The sequence below is a fragment of the Marmota monax genome, unplaced genomic scaffold (genome assembly GCF_021218885.2).
Source record: "Marmota monax isolate L192 unplaced genomic scaffold, Marmota_monax_Labrador192_F-V1.1 WCK01_AAM20220418_F8-fsc00009, whole genome shotgun sequence".
NCBI lineage: Eukaryota > Metazoa > Chordata > Mammalia > Rodentia > Sciuridae > Marmota > Marmota monax.
The window spans coordinates 20,290,121-20,310,129 of NW_026694710.1; the positions used below are offsets into that span (position 1 = coordinate 20,290,121).

Here is a 20,009-nt window from a genome sequence, read left to right on the forward strand (position 1 = left end):
CTAGGAGGGCGGCAGGTCGAGCTCGCGATCTTCCTGGAGTCCACACTCGGGTCTCTGCATCAGACCTGCGACCCGCCGCCGCCGCTGGGCCTGTGGGTCATCGCCGCCACTGCTTCCGCCGCAGCCCAGCCCCCAGAGGGCGCTTGCTCCCGGACGCGGCCGGAACTGGCTCCTCGCGGCCCCCGTAGCAAGGCTGCACTACTCTTATCACCGCCTTTTCCTTCCTTCCCTCGGTTCCCTTTCACTTCCGGGGTTGCTCTGGATCCGCTGGTTCTGTAACAACATCCCGTTGGCTTCCCTCAGGCGGCGGGACCTGTGTAGCCGTCGCCTTCCAGGAGCGCTCGCCCGGGTCCGCACGCTCCCCGGCCCAGGCCGCCATGGCCACCAACCCGCAGCCGCAGCCGCCACCTCCGGCGCCGCCGCCTCCCCCGCCACAGCCGCAGCCACCGCCGCCGCCGCCGGGCCCGGGGACTGGCCCGGGAGCGGGAGGGGCGGGCGGCGCGGGGGCCGGCGCCGGGGACCCGCAGCTCGTGGCAATGATCGTGAACCACCTCAAGAGCCAGGGGCTCTTCGACCAGTTCCGCAGGGACTGCCTCGCCGACGTGGACACCAAGGTTCGGGGCGCGCGGGAGCTGGGGTCGGCGGGGCCGGGGCCCTGGAGGCGCCTTCCGGGGCGCTGTCCCGCAGCCCCCCGGGGCCGGGGAGCCCCGGCTTGGCCAGCCCGGCTCCCCCGAGTGCGCCTCTCACCGAGTCCTTTTGCAGCGCTCCCTGTTAGAGCTGCAGCTGTGGCTCGCTCCGCCAGGCGCGGTGTGTTCATTCATTCACCTGTCCTTGTTCCCTTGACCGACCGTGTTTATGAAGTGCCTGCTCCTTGGCGGGCACGACCTGGGCTGTGCAGTCAAGCCCGTGTGCTGAGCCAGACTGAGTCGTCGTTCTTAGGGGGAGCGGTTTGGGAGCACTAACGCCGGGAGTGCCGTTTTGTGTTCGTTCTTCTCTCTTGACAATTTTGTTCCTTGGTTTACTTTGTATCCAAGTTAATTCGTCTTCTCTCTTGAAGGTTCCTGGGCAGTCGGGGCCTTGTCTTTGTCTTTTGGAGAAATCACTCTGATAATTGAGAAAATCACTTGCAGTGTGTTTGGCTGAACACTGGGGGCTGGGCCAAGGAGGCAAACCCAGGCAGCGAAAAGTTGGGTGAGGAGATGGGATTTTAGTTTGGTGTCTAGCAACGACTGCCTGGCTAAAGTGGAGTAGGCCAAGTCATTTCTCTAAGGTGAGGGGCAGGTATAGAGAACGGCGGCATTCATTGGGGAAAGGATGGAGAAGAGGTGACAGCAAATACTGGAGAGGAAAAGCAGATGAGAGTGAGTTCAGGAGAATAAGGGGAAAGGCGGAAAGATCAGCAAAAATGTTCTCTGTCCAAAAAGATGGGGTAGGGAAGGGAAGGGACTTTGTTCCAAATGTCAGAGTAAAGGGGGAATTTAGCAGGAACGGGTGAACTTACAGGGTTTGGCAGAGAATGAACAGAAGACAACAGGCAGGAGCAATTACTGAGACGTATGGAAAAACAGAACCTAGAACTGGAGGCAGGTGAAGCTGGAAGCATATTGGAAAACTGTTGTTGTTGTTATATTTTTGGCTTCAATTCTGGTGTGTTTTGGTGTTTTGGTGATGCTGGAGTGTGTTCATAGAATATTTGGCTGGTCTGAGAAAACTTGTTTCTTTGGGGGGGGGGGGGGGGGGGGTTTGCAGTATTTGCAGATTCTTCCCAGCCACCACTTCTAGGAAAAGCTCTCTGGAAAATCTGGCTATATCTTTCCCTGTAAGAACCACTATGTAGAACTAAAGAGAATATGATTTATTCAGGAGAGTTACACTGGCATCTTTTTTGTTTCTTTGTGGTTTGTTTTGTTTTGTTTTGTGGTGCTGGGGGTTAACTCCAGGAACTTGGACATTCTGGGTAATTGCTGTACTGCTGAGCTATATCCCCAAACCTTTTTATTTTTTTATTTGAGACGGGATCTTGCCAACCTACACTTTTTTAAAAAACTGATACCAGTTGCTTTTTTATTGTTACTTAATGGAAAAATATTAGACATATCCAGATAAATGATACCCACATAAAGTTTATTATTATTCAGTAAGTAGAGATTTTACTTTGCTATTCTCAGAAACCCACAAATCTTGTGTATGCAACTGGATATTTTTAATACATGGATTGGAGAGAGCTGCAATATCTAAGATTCAATTTTTATTTATCCCATTCCCATTAAATGTTATTATTGTGTCTATAATATTCCTTCCAGACCCTTGAAAGTGGATTATTAAAACCTTTCTTGGAGGTGGGGGGAGGCACAGTTGCTTTGACAATATAATGAATGCTAGGGCCTTCTCCCAAGAAAAATACATATATACACATTAAGATACTGCTTTAATAGTTCAAAGTGGTCAGGTATAGTCACTTCATGTGGTTCAACCAAATCTGTGAGTATTCAGGGAATCACAAAATAAGAGTAGAACTTGCAAAAAGCAGGAATTCTCTGGGTATGGTTGTAGTTCTTCCCTTGCTCCTCATATGCTGTCACAAACTCTCCTGCAGATACTCTCTCCTTCTATTCTTTCTTTCCCTTAGCAATTTTGTTGATTTTATTTTTATTTATGATATTGAGTAGCATTTTGCATTCCTTTTCTTTTTTGGAAAAAAAGTAAGTTTAAAGATATCAAAAATACTACAAAAAAGTTTTCTTCATTGTAGCTTAATATTCATAAAAATGTGATAACTAAGCCAAAGTATAAATAAGATTGCCTATCCAAGCAAAGGAGCTTCCTTGATTGTCATCTACCATTTACAATATGGTGCTTTTGATGGCAGACCCTGAGAGACTGACCTTTTGTCAAAAAATCTTACCACTAGCATATAGGATTGCAGCAATATATGTTAGTCATGTACATACATAAGAATCAAGACAATTGCCTGGGGCTCTCCAAAAGAAAATTGCCCAACCCCAAAAAGCTATCCTGGGGTCATCATCGAAGGTCCCTAAACAAGGAGATCTGACTATGGCAGATCAAATCAACTCTTCCAAGCAAGGAATTAAAGCCTTGATTTACCCAAAGATCCAACTACTACTAGGGTTTCTTCATTGTAGACTCCAGTTTCCAGATCTCTGGAGCAAGCCTCATGATTGTGAGCCCGTTATGACTCCTTTATATTGATTAGCAACTGAAGAGGGTGAGGAGAAACAATCTAGAGGCCCATCACTGTGACCTAGGCAGCGAGCTCTCCAACAGTTAAGTGTGTCTCCTCTCTCCCCAAGTTATAAAGGCAGATTTTGGGGATTTTTCTTAGTTTTACATGGCTCCTGATCAATTTATTAACCCAAGAAACATTCACTGAGCAACACCTACATGCCAGGCATAATTTTCAGTGCCAGGATACAGCAGTAAACCAAAAGTCCCCCTGTTATGGAGTTTACATTCTAGCAGAGAAAAATGGACAATAAATAATGCATGAAGGCTTCTATGGGAAAAAAATAAATAAAGCAAGACTAGGGGAGAAAAGACTTACCATTTTACTTTGATCAAGTCATTCAGGGAAGGTTTCAATTAGTTGAACTGAAGGAACTGATGCATTCCAAGTAAAGACATGGCAAGTGTAGAAGATCAGAGGTCTTGGAACCTGGTGAGAGAAAAGGTGCACCTCCCTCCACAGATTGCAAGCTTTAGACACCAACCTAATTGGTTTGCCTTTTTCTTGAACTGAGAAGCCATTAGCAGATTTTGAGCAAAAGGACATAATCAACTTGTATTTTAGGAAGGTGACCATGGGTAATTATTAATAACATTCCCTTTTATGCTCATTCATTTTCTACTTTAGACAATGAATTATATGGTTATTAGAAGATCTACTGGGCTGGGGATGTGGCTCAAGCGGTAGCGCGCTCGCCTGGCATGCGTGCGGCCTGGGTTCGATCCTCAGCACCACATACAAACAAAGATGTTGTGTCTGCCGATAACTAAAAAATAAATATTAAAATAATTTCTCTCTCTCTCTCTCTCTTTAAAAAAAAAAAAAAGAAGATCTACTGTACTCTGTTGGAAAATAGACATTAGGTATGCAAGGGTAGGCAGATCAGTTACTGGAATTTATAACAGGAGATGAGAATTCCTTAGGCCAGAGTGATAGCAGAAAGATGGTAGGAAGTAGTCAGTATCTGAGTGTATGCTGATGCTAGTTCTGTTGGCATTTGCTCATGGAAGGAGGACTTGGAAATAAGAGGGGAAAAAATGAGCTTATTTTGGAGATACTATAATGCTAAATACATTGGAATATCTGAGACTGATGTTTGCTGGATTTGGAAATACTGGGGAAAAGTATTATGCTTTAGAATCATTGGGCCCAAGAAATATTAGTTTTAGTTCACATTCATAGAATAAGTGGAGAGGAGCATGAGAAATGATTATGAGACATTCCTGTAGAGTAGAAAACAGGCATCAACCAAAGTCTGAGTGTTGGAAGTGATGAAAGGACATCTCATAGTTATGGAATCTTTGTCATTCTGTGGTGGAGATAGTTAAACCAGTATCTAAGAACTCTTTTAATTGTTTATCTGCTAAGCAATATGAAAACAAAGATTAAGAAAAGGAGAGAGTAAGCTTACACCCATGTGGAGAGGTAAATAGCTCCCCTTCCCCAAAATACTGTGCAATGGAAGGATTGTTCAAATGTTGTATGTATAGAAGACAGTAGGAACATGGAAGAAGGGCAGCGTAAGTCTACCCTGGGCGTCATGATGACTTCCCAGTTTAGGCTGAGCTCTGAAGGTGAGAAGTTTCCCACACAGACAAATAGGGGGAATGGTAGGTGCATGAGATTTATTGCTGGAGTTTAAACTTTGAAAAGCAAAGGTAGCAAATGGCAGAAGGGGAGGCTGTACTGTTTTTTCCTAATATCATTCAAGGATAATCAAACTCATCTCTGTTAAGAGCCATAGGAAGGAAAACTAAAGACCTTCAGTGGCAGGGGCAACTTCTAGGGACTGGGGGCAGTACTGAGTGAGTGGTTGCACATTCCTTCTAGAAGATGGCCTAGTATGTGTCCTCTCTCTCTGTGCTCTCCTTCTATTAACACTTTTGACATTCTGGGCAGGATAGTTCTTGCTTGGGGGCAAGAACTGTGCATGGTAGGTTCAATAGCATTCTCACCTTTTCCCTAGGTACCCAATAGCATCCCCCTCCATCGTGGCAACACGAAGTGTCTCAGACATTGCCAAGCTTATCCTTGACCATGGGAGTGGGGAAAGTTAGAAATCACTTACAGTTGAGAGCCACTGCCTTATATCACATTTGATGCCATATCTCTGCCACCCTGGCTCAGATCTTCATCACTCTAGTTATTGCATGCTTTTCTAAATACATTTTGTGTCTTTTTACTCTTTGACTGTAGAATGAATAATGATCCAAAGACCACCATCTCATCACTGTGCTGCTTTGTATAGTGCATTCCTGCTCTCAGCCTTCTAACCTCAGACTTCTTGTCCAGGTGCCCAAAGGCTTCTAGCATCAGACCCCAATCTATATCTCCAGTATCACTTCTGCTTTTTGTATTTTCTTCTCCATCCAAATTGGATCGTTAATTTTGGGGGGGGTCCCCCAAATAAATGCTCCTGACCCTGCAATTTCTTATCTACTTGCTCTTTGCTTATATTGTGGGCTGTGTCTTCAAAGAAAGTGGTTCTTGTCCTAGCTACATTGTGAAACTTTGGAATTGATTTTTTTGTAGCTCAAATGCCAGACTCTCAGTGAGGGCTTATTTCCTCTGCCTTTCTCCCTTTGTTGCACATCATCTAAATTAAAATATATTTGTGTTTTATTTTCTAGTCCTTTGTGTATAGAAGGTGTTTTTCTACTTTGTGTTCCTCCTCTCAGAATACCTTATCTTAGATAAATTAGGCAATATTTGATAAGTATAAGTTACAAGCAGCATTGTCATAGGTTGTGAAACTTTGTTGCCTTATTACTAACACTATAAGAACTATTAACACTTCTAAAGATACACAAATTCCTGAGTCTGATATGATACTGATATTGTATAACCCTGGAGATTTCTTAACTTGTATGTTTGTTTGTTTCTCATTCTAGCCTGCCTATCAGAATTTGAGACAGCGTGTTGACAACTTTGTTGCAAACCACTTGGCCACTCATACATGGAGTCCACATCTCAATAAGAACCAACTAAGAAACAATATTCGGCAACAAGTCCTTAAGTAAGTCTCAAAATTGGCATTTCTTGGCAGGTTTTAAACTGCAATAACCTACTCTGCCTGAGAGCTGAAACATTGCATAGGAGTTTGTTCGCCTGATGTTGTTGGCAGTTTTTATCAGGTTTGGTGTGGCTATTCCATATGATGCAGTATAATTTTGGAATATGGTCCAATTGCTTCACATTTCTCCCATTAGTTTTAACAATTTTATTTTATTTATTTATTTGTTTGTTTTTTGCCTCTGACATATGAAAATATGTGAAGAAAGGAAATAATATATGATTTTTAAATAAAACTTTTACATATAATATAACGGCTGGTAAATGTCATAATGTCATAGAGCTGCATTTACAAATATTTTCTCGACACCGAAAAAGTAGTCTTTATTATTTTTATTTTATAAATAAAAATTAAAGATCACTGAAATTAAAATATTTCCACATAATTTGAGACCATGTCTTCTTTATCATTTTATTGACTTTTAACTCTACTATTTTTTAATGATATAGAAGGGGAGAAAAAAGTATTGATCTGTCAGAGCTGTTTTGAGTGAACACAAAATAAAGAGAATACGAGTTGGAATGTTTAGGTAGGCCTGAAAAATGATTTACTACAAACAAATAAACCTGATTTACAGTGTCATAGTTGTTTTTGAATTTAAATATTTATGAAAACAAGAAGACTTTTTATCCCTGTTCTTCACCCCAAAAGGGTAAGTTATTTAAATAGTTTCTAGTCTTTCTGCCTTGACAGATACATTCAGACACAGAAACATTTAATTTTTGAAAATTAAATCTGGCTTTTAAACAATTAAACAGTCATTTTACACTGCTACCTCTTAATTCTCTCTAGTTCAATAGGAACTACAAACCTGTCTAGTGTGATAGTTCCAAGCCACAGGAAACCCCAGAAATAAAAAATTCACACCCTAACTAAATAGTCACAGGTAATACTAGAAACCAGGAGCTTGGGGGCTTGGACTGTGTCTCTTGGTGAATAGAGAAGAGTAAAATTAACAACAGCTTTGTTGTCTACATTTTAAAGGATGTTTGAGGAACCTGTAAGGGAGTCCAGGTGAGATCAAAAGATTTCATTCGAGGACTGCATCATAATACGTGTTGGGGTAAAAAGTCAGAGCCATTGCAGGAAAAAGAGACAGAAGACATTTGTTGGGTGACAGGCTTGGAGGGCTATTCATTTCCAAAAAGACCTTCAGAACAGTACCAAAATAAGCTGCAGGAAAGGGGCTTGGGCAAGTGGGGACAGTGTCCCCCCTACATTCATGCACAGCTGTACTAGTTATATGCTGCTTTCATTTAACACTTTGACTAGCTGCCTTCCTTTTCACAAATGATTGCATTGCTTCTTTAAAGCATATTTTATATATTCTTGCATTCTTTTTCTTATATGTTGAGAATATCAAATGGAAGGTAAACTTCTTTCTTAAGCAAGAATCACCATTACATATTCATATGTGCACATTATATAGCAATATAATTTGATTAATATCACTTCCCAGTATCTGAAGTTGCATTTACTTTTCAGCATACAGAATCTGTAAGATAAGGAAACAATGTTTTGTTACATTTTATTTAAAGGAACTGAACCTTGTGCTTGTGAAAATCAGACACTTAAAATATTTGTACCAATATGAGAGATTGTTATACACAAAATTGCATTTGGAGAGGGGGTAAGGTGTTCTGTGAGGAAATCTGGAGCAGACTACTTGTGAGTAAGGACCTAGACATTTTAAGTGATAGAAAACAGCTGTCTTTTCTTGGATAACTTAGGCATTGCTCTTCCTAGGACAGCTAAAAATTTTTCCTTAGTTATGTTATTTATTTATACTATTTTCATTTAAATAACATTAGTAAAATTTTCTGTTATAGTGAAAATAACATTTTAAAGCTTCCTCAAAGAGAGAGATTTAGTTGTGTGTAAACTAATGGTATAGGGATAGATTAGCTTCTACAAATATATATAATTTCTAGGGGATAGGAAAGGCAGCAAAATACAACAGTCACTAATATGGCATTATGTAAAAATTGAGAATGTGTAACTGATGTGATTCTGCAATTTGTATTTGGGGTAAAAATGGGAATTCATAACTCACTTGAATCAAATGTATGAAAGATGATATGTCATGAGCTTTGTAATGTTTTGAACAACCAATAAAAAAATATAAATATATATATATATATATATATATATATATATAATTTCAGTTTTTTATGCATGGACTTTGAGAGATTAAGGTACTATTTAGTAAGTTTGAGCTATCTGCAATTGCCATTTTTGTTCTACAGAAATGTTCTAATATCAGCAGTCTCAGATGACTTGACTTGATTGCTCATCTCAACTTTATCAGAAGGAAATTTTTATTCTATATACGCTTTTATTTGTACTGCTGAATTTGAAAATCTCAGATAGCTTTGAATAATGATCTTAACTGAACTGAATCTCTAAGAAAGACAAGGAAATAACTTTAACCAGGCAAATGCCAGCTGCCAACATTTTGGCTTTGACCTTGAACCTTGGGCTGAGGTTTCTTTGCACTCTTGTGAGGCAGCTGTGGCCACAGCTCAAAGCATTGAGCCCACTCAGAGAAGTGTGATTGTTAACACTGACGCTATTCCTATTTAAGATCAAAGCTGACATCCATGGGAGAGAGGACTAATGTAAATGTGTTTTCTTTGTTCTCAGAACAGACATAGAAGTGATAGCTTTGGAATGGGTAGACTTTATTTTTTATTTTATGCCTTTGTACTTATGTCTTAAAACATTCTTAAAATTGCCTCTCTGTTTCTCTTCTTCCTCCTGCATTTTCAAGACACCTTAAATTCAGCAGGGTTTGCAAGATTTGCATTGGGTTTTTTTTTTCTCTCTCTCTCTTTTTTTTCAATCTTAGAACTTTAAAAAGCGGGTAACCTACTTTGTGCTGTGTTGACTCATTTTTCTCTGTGGCCCACTTAAGTGGAATTATAGTATCACATGGTAGCAGTGTGCCTCAGGAAATGAAAATAAAATCCATCCTCCATTCCAGACAGAGCTGTACTCAAAAATAGCTCTTGTCAAGTGTAAAGAGAAACGTCTTCTCACCCACTTTGTAGAGGGAGACTGAGGCCTAGAACCTGGAAATGACCTACACGCATCTCTATTTCCCAACATAGTCACTTCTCCAGTTCTGTTTTATGAAGAAAGTGTGTTTCTTAAAATAATTTCATGTTCACTTATTTTGCTCAGATAACTGCTTCATCGTTACACAAGGTGCTTGTGTCAGATACTATTGTCTGCCCACTCATCTTTCTGTTGTGTGTGATATCTCTTCAACCTGAAGTTCCTTTCTTCACTTTCTCTTCTGTAGAAATCAACATTCAACTCAAAATGTCTCCTTTTTGGAGCATTCCGAAGTTACCTTGGACATATCAAATGACGACTCACCCCTCTTTCCCTGCAGTACCTGATGTACACACATGCTTGTCATTTGTGTTATAATTGTTCGTGTCTGCTCCCCAACCAGAACAGAGGCCAGGTCTGATTTGTCACTGCTGGATAGCCATATGGCAGCTGTTATGGAGAAGACAATTGTAATATGATTACTGAATGAATAAATTATCATGTCTCTATATCAGGAAGATAATAAAAAGCCAAAAGTCTTAAGTTTTATTTGTATTTTTTCTTTTTTTTTTTAATAATTTGATGGAATAATACTTTTTGCATGTGTTCTTCAGTTTTCCTGGAGACTTAGAAAAAGCTTATGTTTTTCTATAAAAAAATAAAATAAAAGTTATAGGGTTCATTGATTTAATACACTAAACTCAACTTTAGTGATTCTTTATTCCTGTGTACCATGAGCAGAGTGGAAGCGAGAAAAGAATCACCTATATACCTGGGCTCTGGTACTGTGGCTAGTTCTAAAAATATTTTGTTTTTGTTCTGTCTGTTTTGGTTTTCAACCAGTGGTATAATGGCGAGCAGTTCACATACTTTTTTGTATGTATAGTAAAATATCACTGTAGCATGAAATTATTTTGTCTTCTCCACTTCCTATATAATCAGATAAGTGGATTGGGACAATTTAAGGTTAAAAACATATTTACAAGAGATACAGTTTTATTTAAAAGTAGTTAGTGCAAATAATACAAGATTATTTTTTTTTACCCTACTCTAAATTTTGTTATTTCAGATCAGGAATGCTGGAGTCTGGTATCGACCGAATTATTTCTCAGGTTGTGGATCCAAAGATCAACCACACATTCAGACCTCAGGTGGAAAAAGCCGTGCATGAGTTTTTGGCCACACTAAATCACAAAGAGGAAGCAAGTGGTAGTACAGCTCCAGATGACGAGAAACCAGACTCCTCTATCGTTACACAAGGTGCTTTGCTTTTACTCTTGGTCAGTCTCATTGTTTTTCTTCTTGAACTGAGTATCAAATTAGGGATATTTGGTTCTTTAAAATATTGCCCTATATCCTGCTACTTTGCTGAATTCATTTATTAGTTCTAGAAGTTTTCTGGTGGAACTTTTTTGGATCTTCTAGATGTAGAATCATGTCATCAGCAAATAGTGACAGTTTGAGTTCTTTTTTACCTATTTGTATCCCTTTAATTTCTGCTATCAAACTCCTAGGTTTATACCCAAAGGAACTAAAATCAGTATACTATAGTGACGCAGCCAATCAATGTTCATAGCAGCTCAATTCACAGTAGCTAGACTATGGAATCAACCTAGGTGTCCCTCAATAGATGAATGGATAAAGAAAATGTGGTATATATACTCAATGGAATATTACTCAGCTTTAAAGAATAGTGAAATTATGGCATTTGCCAGTTGGAGTTGGAGAATATCATGCTAAGCAAAATAAGCCAATCCCACAAAACCAAAGGCCGAATGTTTTCTCTAATATGTGGATGCTAATTCACAATAAGGCAGGGGGCACTAGGGAAGAATAGTGTTACCTTAGACTAGGTAACTGGAAGTGATGGGAGGGGATGTGGGAATAGGAAAGATAGTAGAATGAAACAGACATTATTACTGTATGTATGTATGTGTCTACATAACCAACATGATTCTGCAATATGTACACTCAGAAAAAATGAGAAATTATATCCAATCTATGTATGATATATCAAAGTGCATAAATGCATTCTACTGTCATGTATAACTAATTAAAACAAATTAAAAATTTTAAAAATATATAGCCCTACTTGGCTGCTCAAGTGAAATTATACTTACTTTAAGTATCAGCGAAACTCCTCAACTGAAGCAATATTTTTTTGAGATTAATATAAAATGATAAGCATTTTAGCAATTGTGAGTGCGTGTGCAAATTATAATAGAGGGAGTAACTAAAATAGAGAAGATACTCTTCTTCTGGGAAATAGACTATTCTGGGATTTGTTGGTACGTTTCCCAATATGTTAAAGGAAGTAGAATATTCTGAATATGTGTACCAGCACTGGTATTTGAAAACCTAAAGGAGTGCAAATGGTCTGCATAATGTACTCTAAAACTTGTTTTTTCCTTTAAGGTGTCCCTGCTCCTGGTCCCAGTGCTAATGTAGCCAAGGATGCCATGTCAATCTTGGAAACTATAACTTCTCTTAACCAGGAAGCTAATGCTGCCAGGGCTTCAACAGAAATGTCCAATGCTAAGACCAATGAGAGACAATCAAAAAAACTCTCATCTCAGCCAAGCAGTGACATTAGTACTGACAAAGAGAGAACTTCAGAGGACTTGACTGATAAAGAAAAAGCTACACCTGACGCTGGAGGGGAAGGACTGGAAGCAGCCCCAAAGTCAGAAGAGCATAGTGATCTCCCTTGTCCAGTTGAAGAAGTTAAAAACTCTACAAAAGAGAACAGTAGCTCAATTCTACTCAATAAGGATGTTCAGCAGGAAAACGGTGATCAAAAAAATAAATCAACAGACAAAGGTGAAAAGAAATCAGACATCATTGAGAAAGGAGAAAGAAAGAAAGAAAAGAAAGAAAAGACCGAAAAGAAATTTGATTACTCAAAAAAAAGTGAAGATACACAAAAAATAAAAGATGAAAAACAAGCAAAAGAAAAAGAAGTAGAGAGTTCAAAACTTCCTTCAGAAAAGAACAGTAACAAAGCCAACACTGTTGAAGGGGCAAGAGAAGGTACTTGAGAATTTGCAAAAACCTGCAGCAGTGTATAGACACAGCATCGATTGGGGAAGGGGTGTATCAAATTTGCCTCCAAATTTTAGTTTTTTGAGACTTGTTTCAAAACTATGAATATATTTATTCCCTTTGCTAAAAGAAAGCAATAAGCATTTATGTATTTCTTTTCATATTAATGTATTTACAGAAAAGTATCAGAAAAACTATAATTTTGTAATTTGTCTTGTACTTTCATCATATGCATTATTCCAAGCAACTTAATTCATAGTTACACATCCTAACTGCTGTAAGGTGTCTAGTTCAGTTACTTAAAATTTACTTTTGTGTTTATCATTTACACTATTAATTAATATTCAGTCATTTTTTACAATGTACTAGTTTGCCTTTATATTTTCTGGAAACAGCTCTACTTGAAGGTTTAATTTCTTTGACATGTATTTAAAGCAGCAAATTTTAAGTGAAATTTAGGAATTGGGCTTTGAGTATGTTCTTGTAATGAGGTGACTTATTTTCTGTTTTATTCTCTTCTTGGAGATTGCTTTTTGATAGATTCTGACGTGGATGGACTTACAGACATCACAGTTAGTTCTGTCCATACCAGTGACCTTTCGTCTTTTGAAGAAGACACTGAGGAAGAAGTGGTAATGTCTGATAGCATGGAAGAAGGAGAGATTACATCAGATGGTAAAGCATTTTACTTATTAATGTTTCTGGGAAGCTTCTATCCAGAACTATTTGCATATTCTGATGGCTTTGTCCTGGGAAATAATGTGGTGTTGTGGCAAGGGTGTGGGATTTTGTTGTTGGAAAATTTGTTTCTTAGTTCCAGCTTTTAATGCTGACTGTCTGAGCAAGCTTGGTAAGGTTACCAGCCCTCAATAAGCCTGGGTTCTCCTTTTCTGAACTCCATCCCTTAGGTCTGTCTTTAAATTCAAATGAGATAATGTATATAAAGATGCTTTTTGTATATGTGTGTGTGATGTTTAGGGAAGCACATTCTACAAGACCATCCTTCTCTCTGGTACTGATTGCAAATTCAGGGGTCCCCAAGACTGTCCTTAGATTCAGTAATTCACTACCAGGTCTTATAGAACTCACTAAAAAGTGGTATACTCATGGTTACCAGTTACCACAACTAAGAGACACAGATTAAAATCAGCCAAGGGAGTAGGTACACAGGGCAGAGTCTAGAAAAATTCTAAACAGGAAGCTTCCAGGTGCCCTCTCCTCTGGAGTTCTGAACAGCCTTACTTTCTTGACATCCATGTCTGATAATACACACAGAGTACAGTCAACCAGAGAAGTTCATCAGAGTCTTGGTTTCCAAAGTTCTTAATGGAACTCTAGTATATAGTCATAGTTGACTGCCTATGAAGCTGATCTTAGACTCTGACCTCTCTTGTCCAAGGTAAAACTCCATGACCCAAAGTTCTACCCTCAACCACATCCTAGACTATTTGGTTTGACTCACATGCAATGCAAACAAAAACCTTCCAGTCAATCACAACATTCCCAAGACTTAGAGATACTTCCCAGAAACCAAGGCCAAACTTCTCTGAGGCTGAATTCCTTATTATATGGTTTGTTTTCCAGTGAACCCTTCGTAAGTACTCAGTATATTCCAGGGACTGCAGTACTTCTATGTAATAACTCCTAGAGTCCTTGCCACAACCCTGAGAAGTATGTATAGGAGAAGAAGCAAAGTCACTGGAGGAGTGTGTCTTATCAAGAGTCACATGGCTAGTGAGCATCAGTGCAGATTTCAAACCTGAAACTACTTCTAACCAGGACCTTGTTCTGTTCTTCACCCCATGATTAAAGTCTGTCTTCTGACGTTGTTTTAAAAAATCAAAAATACTGAAGTAAATCTGCCATTCCCTATAGATAGCATCTGGTAAATTTGTTGCTGGCTTTGGATAGGGTACGTATGGAGATAATCAGGAGAACAAAGTAGAACCTTCTAATCATACAGATATTTTTCTCAGTCTTTCCCATTATTTATTTATGTCTTCGTATCTAAAAACTAAAAACAACAGTGTTCCTAGTTGTCATGCCTGTGTTCATGAGACCAGTTCTATAGTGCCCATTCTGAAAGAATGCCGCACTCTCTGTGAACACTCCACTTACTCTACCCTAACTAAGATTCTAATACATTATGCTGTTTGGAGTCTCTTTTTTAAAACAGAAAGATTTTATGTGTCTAAAAGGTAAGAAGATGGCTATTTTGGCTAAGAGGTGAGAAGTAAAAACTTTGTTTATTCTTTTCCTTCTTGCCAAATGGAAGCAAATCACCTTCTTAGTGTAGACGGAGTAGTGTATACTTGGTGTATAAACCATTATTGATTCTTGCCTCTTCTTGAAATCTAAAGTGGTCATTAAATTTTTTTTAATCCACATTTTTTATTGGTACATTTTAATTGTACAAATGGATGGTATTTGTTATTTCATATTTATAGGACCATACCAAGTAATGCAAAGGGCATCACCAATCCAGTAAGTTATTTGCTTCTGCATTCAATCTATAAAAGCCTTCTTAAGCTTAAAGTGAAGTTCTCTGAACCTCTTCTGGTTCTGAGTTTGCCAGATTCAGGAAATTTCTTTGCCAAAATAGAATGAAGAGCTGGAGGTGTGGCTCCATGGTAGAGTACTTGTCTAGTGGGCATGAGACCTTCAATCCCATCCCCACAACTGAAAAAACAAATAGCTCTGTTAAATTTAATCTGTCTGAAGTTTTTCTTTTAACAACATAAGCAAATGTAATGATTAATTTATCTTTTCCTTTCTTTATTGGTGAGAATATGATTGTTACGAAATTAGATGAATAATAATAACTTGTAAAATTTTCAATTTCTGAATTTTCACAACCAGGTACACTTGAACTATATTGATACTGCTTTTACTGCTTGTACAAATTGATTTTCTTACTAATTCATAGATATATTCTTTTTCTATTGACTTTCTTCCAGATGAAGAGAAGAACAAACAGAACAAAACAAAAACTCAAACTAGTGATTCTAATGAAGGAAAACCAAAAAGTGTACGGCATGCTTACGTTCACAAACCATACCTTTACTCAAAGTACTATAGTGATTCTGATGATGAGCTTACTGTAGAACAACGCCGACAGTCTATTGTAAGTCTAGGTTGGTTTGTTAGTGTTTTAGCTTGCTGCTTCAGGTTGACAAACTTGAATAGTCTGTGTGCACAGTACTGGTGCACATCTAGAGCAGAGACATCTGACTCTGCCTTTAACTAGGTGGCATAGACGTATACATATGACAGAGGTGTTTGTGCCATTGTTGTTAATAGAAGTGAACACTGGTAACACTCTAAATGTTTCATAGTGTGGAATGTGGATCAGTATGGATAAAGTCATAGAAAAATATGATGTGCAGCTGTTACCATAATACTAAGAGAAAAATGTAGTCAACATATTTCCTGGATTTGAAAATGCTTTCAAATATGAGCTGTGCTACTGAGTTAACAAAAGCTTTTTAAAGAAAATTCTTGTCTCATTGAATGTGTGCTTCAGGTTAAGTTGGCTTAGAGTGTGAGAAACATTAAAATATGAAAAGTTAGTACACTAAAGTGTTACTAATGGATAGCCTTCCTTCCAGGTTTGTCTCTTTTTTTTCCGGAGGGGCGGGAGGGGGGGCGTGGCGTGTGGGTGCCAGGGATTGAACCTAGGAGCACTCAACCACTGAGCCACATCCCCAGCCCTGTTTTGTATCTTATTTAGAGACATGGTCTCATTGAGTTGCTTAGTGCCTCACTTTTGCTGAGGCTGACTTTGAACTCGTGATCCTCCTGCCTCATCCTCCTGCCTCACCCCTGAGATTTCAAGCTGCAACCAGCTAGGCTTGTCTCATAAAGGTTACATGGTCAGGAGTTGTCCCTGCTTAGGACTTTTGGTGCTTTGCTTTGAACTCTGGTCAGAAAGGCATGGTGAGAGTAATGTGATTATGAATTGTTCATTTAAAATATGAAAGAAGAAGGCTGGGAATATAGCTCAGTTTGGTAGAGTGCTTGCCTTGCATCCACAAGGCCATGGGTTCAATCCCAAGCACCACAAAAAAATATGAAAGAAAAAAGTTTCAAATCCAAAGCCTATGTCCCAAGGCTGTAACCATCAGGTCACCTCTGTTTAGAACCAACCCATTAACTCAGCATTCCAACTTTTTCCTACCTATATTTACTTGAAAATTATTGATATTTTCATTGCTATCTTTTTAATTAAAACTGCCAGGTAAAACTAAACAATCTTAATTACACTTTTCCCATTTTGTAAACGAGTGGCATCCTAAGAGTAAAGGAAAATCTTTATATGTGTGTGTATAATATATAATATATATGTGTGTAGTACATATGTGTTTTTTCGAAGTCCATTAAACTGTAAGAAATCTGAGGGCAAACTAAGACTTTTTCCTATTTATTTCAAAGTAATTTTTGCTTTTGCCTGATAATCTGTCAGGGTATTTTGTGGTTTTAGGCTAAAGAAAAAGAAGAGAGACTTTTAAGAAGGCAGATTAATAGAGAGAAACTTGAAGAAAAGCGAAAACAGAAAGCAGAAAAGACAAAGTCTTCCAAAGCCAAAAGTCAAGGTATAGTAGATGTTACTTTTTTTATTTTAAGCTTTCTTATGTACTCTCTTATTTTCTAATTGCTCAATTAATTGTGACATAATAATGTAAAATATATTCTCAAGTATAGAAGATTTCCTTCCTTTGTAATGTGATGTGTTTAATTATTTTTCTTTTATTATATTTTATATGTAAATTAAACATTCCATAGGATACCAGTGGTTGCCCTCCATGTGTTAGCAATTTATTTTCTAGTAATGGTAGATTGAATTATCACTGGAAAATGGGTCATTGACACATAAGTAATCAAGTCTTTTTGCAGATAATAATGCGGTTAACCTATTCTCTATGTTAACTTTTTTTCTGTTTTTTTTTTCTTCTTCTTCTTCTTGGTGCTGTGATTAAACCCACCTTGTAAATGATGAGCACATGTTCTACCAATGAGCTATACCCACAGCTCCTTAAGTTAATGTTTATCTGGAATGTTGAATAAAACAAAATTGAATTCTGTTATGTTATTTCAGCACCATTTAAGAATATTAAAGTCATGTTACATTTTTGGAGTAATTATAAACCTTAATGAAATAGAAATATAACACTGTTTATAAAATTCTTTTCTGAAATGTTTTATTGATTGCTTCTTCCCTAGGGAAAAGTCCTGTGGACTTAGAAGAATCATCAGCAAAGAGTTTGGAACCAAAGGCCCCCAGAATTAAAGAAGTCCTTAAAGAACGGAAAGTTTTAGAGAAAAAAGTAGCCTTAAGCAAAAAAAGAAGAAAGGATTCAAGGTGCATATTTTTTCTGGCCATGTTCCATTCAAACACTTGCTTGGCATACTTTTAGAAGAGAGACATTGAAAATGTAGTAAAGAGTTGTGCCTTGAAAGTGTATGTCACTGCATGTTTTGAAGTACCTTAAAGGTTCATTTTTGTCTTCAGGGGTGATTCTTTGTGTTAAGATTTATAATATTTCAAAGTAATGAATCTTTTGTGTATGTGTGTGTGATGCTGGGAATTGAACTCAAGGCCTCATGCTTGCTAGGCAAATACTCTCCCACTGACATAAATCTCCAGCCCTTAGAGTAATGTATCTTAATCTTAAGTACTTTTACTCTAATCTCATAGAAGCTTTAAAGCTTCTCTCAAAAATAGTGTACATATGTAAACATACTATTATCCCTGGAGTTTGAGAGAGTTTATGGACACCATGACTATACTCTAGAAGTATCCATGTTCTGGGCATTTGGTAGCCATTTACTTACAATAATTGCACGCATTCAGTTCTTTTTACCATTGTCCAGGCTTCTCCCCCTAACCCAGACCCTGAACCAGATTCTTTTTTTAATTTTTATTTTTACTTTTTTGGGAGGTGGTGCTAGGGATCAAACTCAAGGCCTCATGCTTGTTAGATAAGTGCTCTACTACAAAGCTACATCTCAAGCTCTTTATTTTTTTTTATTTTGAGGCAGGGTCTTGCTGAGTTACCCAGGCTGGCCTCAAACTTTAGTTCTCCTGCCTTAGCTTCTCAAGTAGCTAAGATTATAGGCGGCATCGCTCTGCCCAGCTATTTCTTTTCTAATACTGCATTATAATTCTATAAGAATGAGAAAGCCAGAGAAACTTCTGAGAGTAGCCATAAGGACATGTGAGCCCTGGGCTACAATTCTGTTGCTCTATCAAATCAGAATTATGTAACTTAATCATGGACTTGGAGCTAACTGAATCAATAATTTGCAAAACTCGTGAGTCAGCTGTCAGATTTATTACTATATCTCATTCTACTCAACTGAATGAAAAAGAATGCTTTGTTGACTCAAAAGTTGGTAAGACTTCCGAAATGTAAATGTGGCCTATACATTATTTCTCTTTATGCAACAAATCAGGAATTTTTGTTTTAGCTGTACTTTTCTTTAGCACCAAGAGTAATTTCATGTCACATTTCAGATTGTGTTCTCTGTTGACTAAGAATAGGATTTAAATTGAAGTACAGCAAGTTTATAGTAAAGGAAAGCTTTTTTTCTTACCTTCCTGAGAAATTTTGACCTTAGATTCAAAGTTAATGTTTGACTTTTCTTCCTCCTTAGGAATGTTGAAGAGAATTCCAAAAAGAAACAGCAGTCTGAAGAAGATTCCAAAGAAACCCTCAAAACAAATGAGGTGTGTCTTTATAAAACCCCATTTCAAGTGCTCTTTTGTTAGATGTAGATTAGTCTTTTGTAGTAAATATTTGACTGTAATTTGATATTTTCCATGTTAAATTTAAAAATCCCTCACATTAAGCAGTCTTGAACCCTCATTCTATTATGGCCTGAATTCTTCATTTTGGTGAGTTGATTTATATGAACTTACATCTAAGTAATAGCTATTCCTCTTCCTTTCCCTCACTGTTTCTTATATTGGCAATAACAAAATTGCCAGTAATAATAATGAGAAAGAATAAAGAGGGAAGATAACTAAAATAACAATCCATTTTACTCTTTCATTCCTTGATCACACATGTACATAATATTTTAGGGTAGAAGTAATCTGTTTTTCACATCTTAATCATTTGATGTTACCTTGCAAACTTTGTAATTATTTAAGATTGCATTGTTGTATGATAAATGGATCCATCATAATTTATTTAAGCATTTTTTATATTTGAGCACTTAGGTTGTATCTGAGATTTGATCATTTTAAGTAGTAAAATTATATTTAGTGAATACATTTCTTCCCCTTTTTGGATTATTTTCTCAGGACAAACTTTGGCTTTCGTTGATCTTCTTTACTCAGCCATTTTTACAGTTCTTTAGCTGAAACATCTTAACATTTCCAGGGGAGGAAACTAATAATTCAGTAATTATTTGTTCATAGACAATAAGTATTTTATATTTCTTTATCTAGAAATTAGAAGCATGTATGGAAGTACATCCTGATATTTTACTGGCATATCTTTAAGAGTTTAACTTTATTTTGTGTAATTTTGGGGGGGATTATAAAATTTCATTCACATTGTTTAAAGTTATTTATTGTACAGTCAG

General features: G+C 37.7%; 1 protein-coding gene across 1 annotated transcript in view; it reads left to right on the top strand.

Moving 5' to 3' along the window:
• Positions 1 to 245: 245 nt before the first annotated feature.
• Bod1l1 (biorientation of chromosomes in cell division 1 like 1) overlaps positions 246 to 20,009 on the top strand; it is a 52,702-nt gene continuing 32,938 nt past the window's right edge. Inside the window, exons 1-9 of the mRNA XM_046423891.2 lie at positions 246 to 614; positions 6,139 to 6,263; positions 10,447 to 10,637; positions 11,793 to 12,407; positions 12,945 to 13,094; positions 15,377 to 15,543; positions 16,900 to 17,011; positions 17,640 to 17,778; positions 19,074 to 19,146. Of these exons, the coding sequence (XP_046279847.1) occupies positions 378 to 614; positions 6,139 to 6,263; positions 10,447 to 10,637; positions 11,793 to 12,407; positions 12,945 to 13,094; positions 15,377 to 15,543; positions 16,900 to 17,011; positions 17,640 to 17,778; positions 19,074 to 19,146 (1,809 nt within the window). The 5' untranslated portion in view covers positions 246 to 377. The remainder of the gene's footprint in view (positions 615 to 6,138; positions 6,264 to 10,446; positions 10,638 to 11,792; positions 12,408 to 12,944; positions 13,095 to 15,376; positions 15,544 to 16,899; positions 17,012 to 17,639; positions 17,779 to 19,073; positions 19,147 to 20,009) is intronic.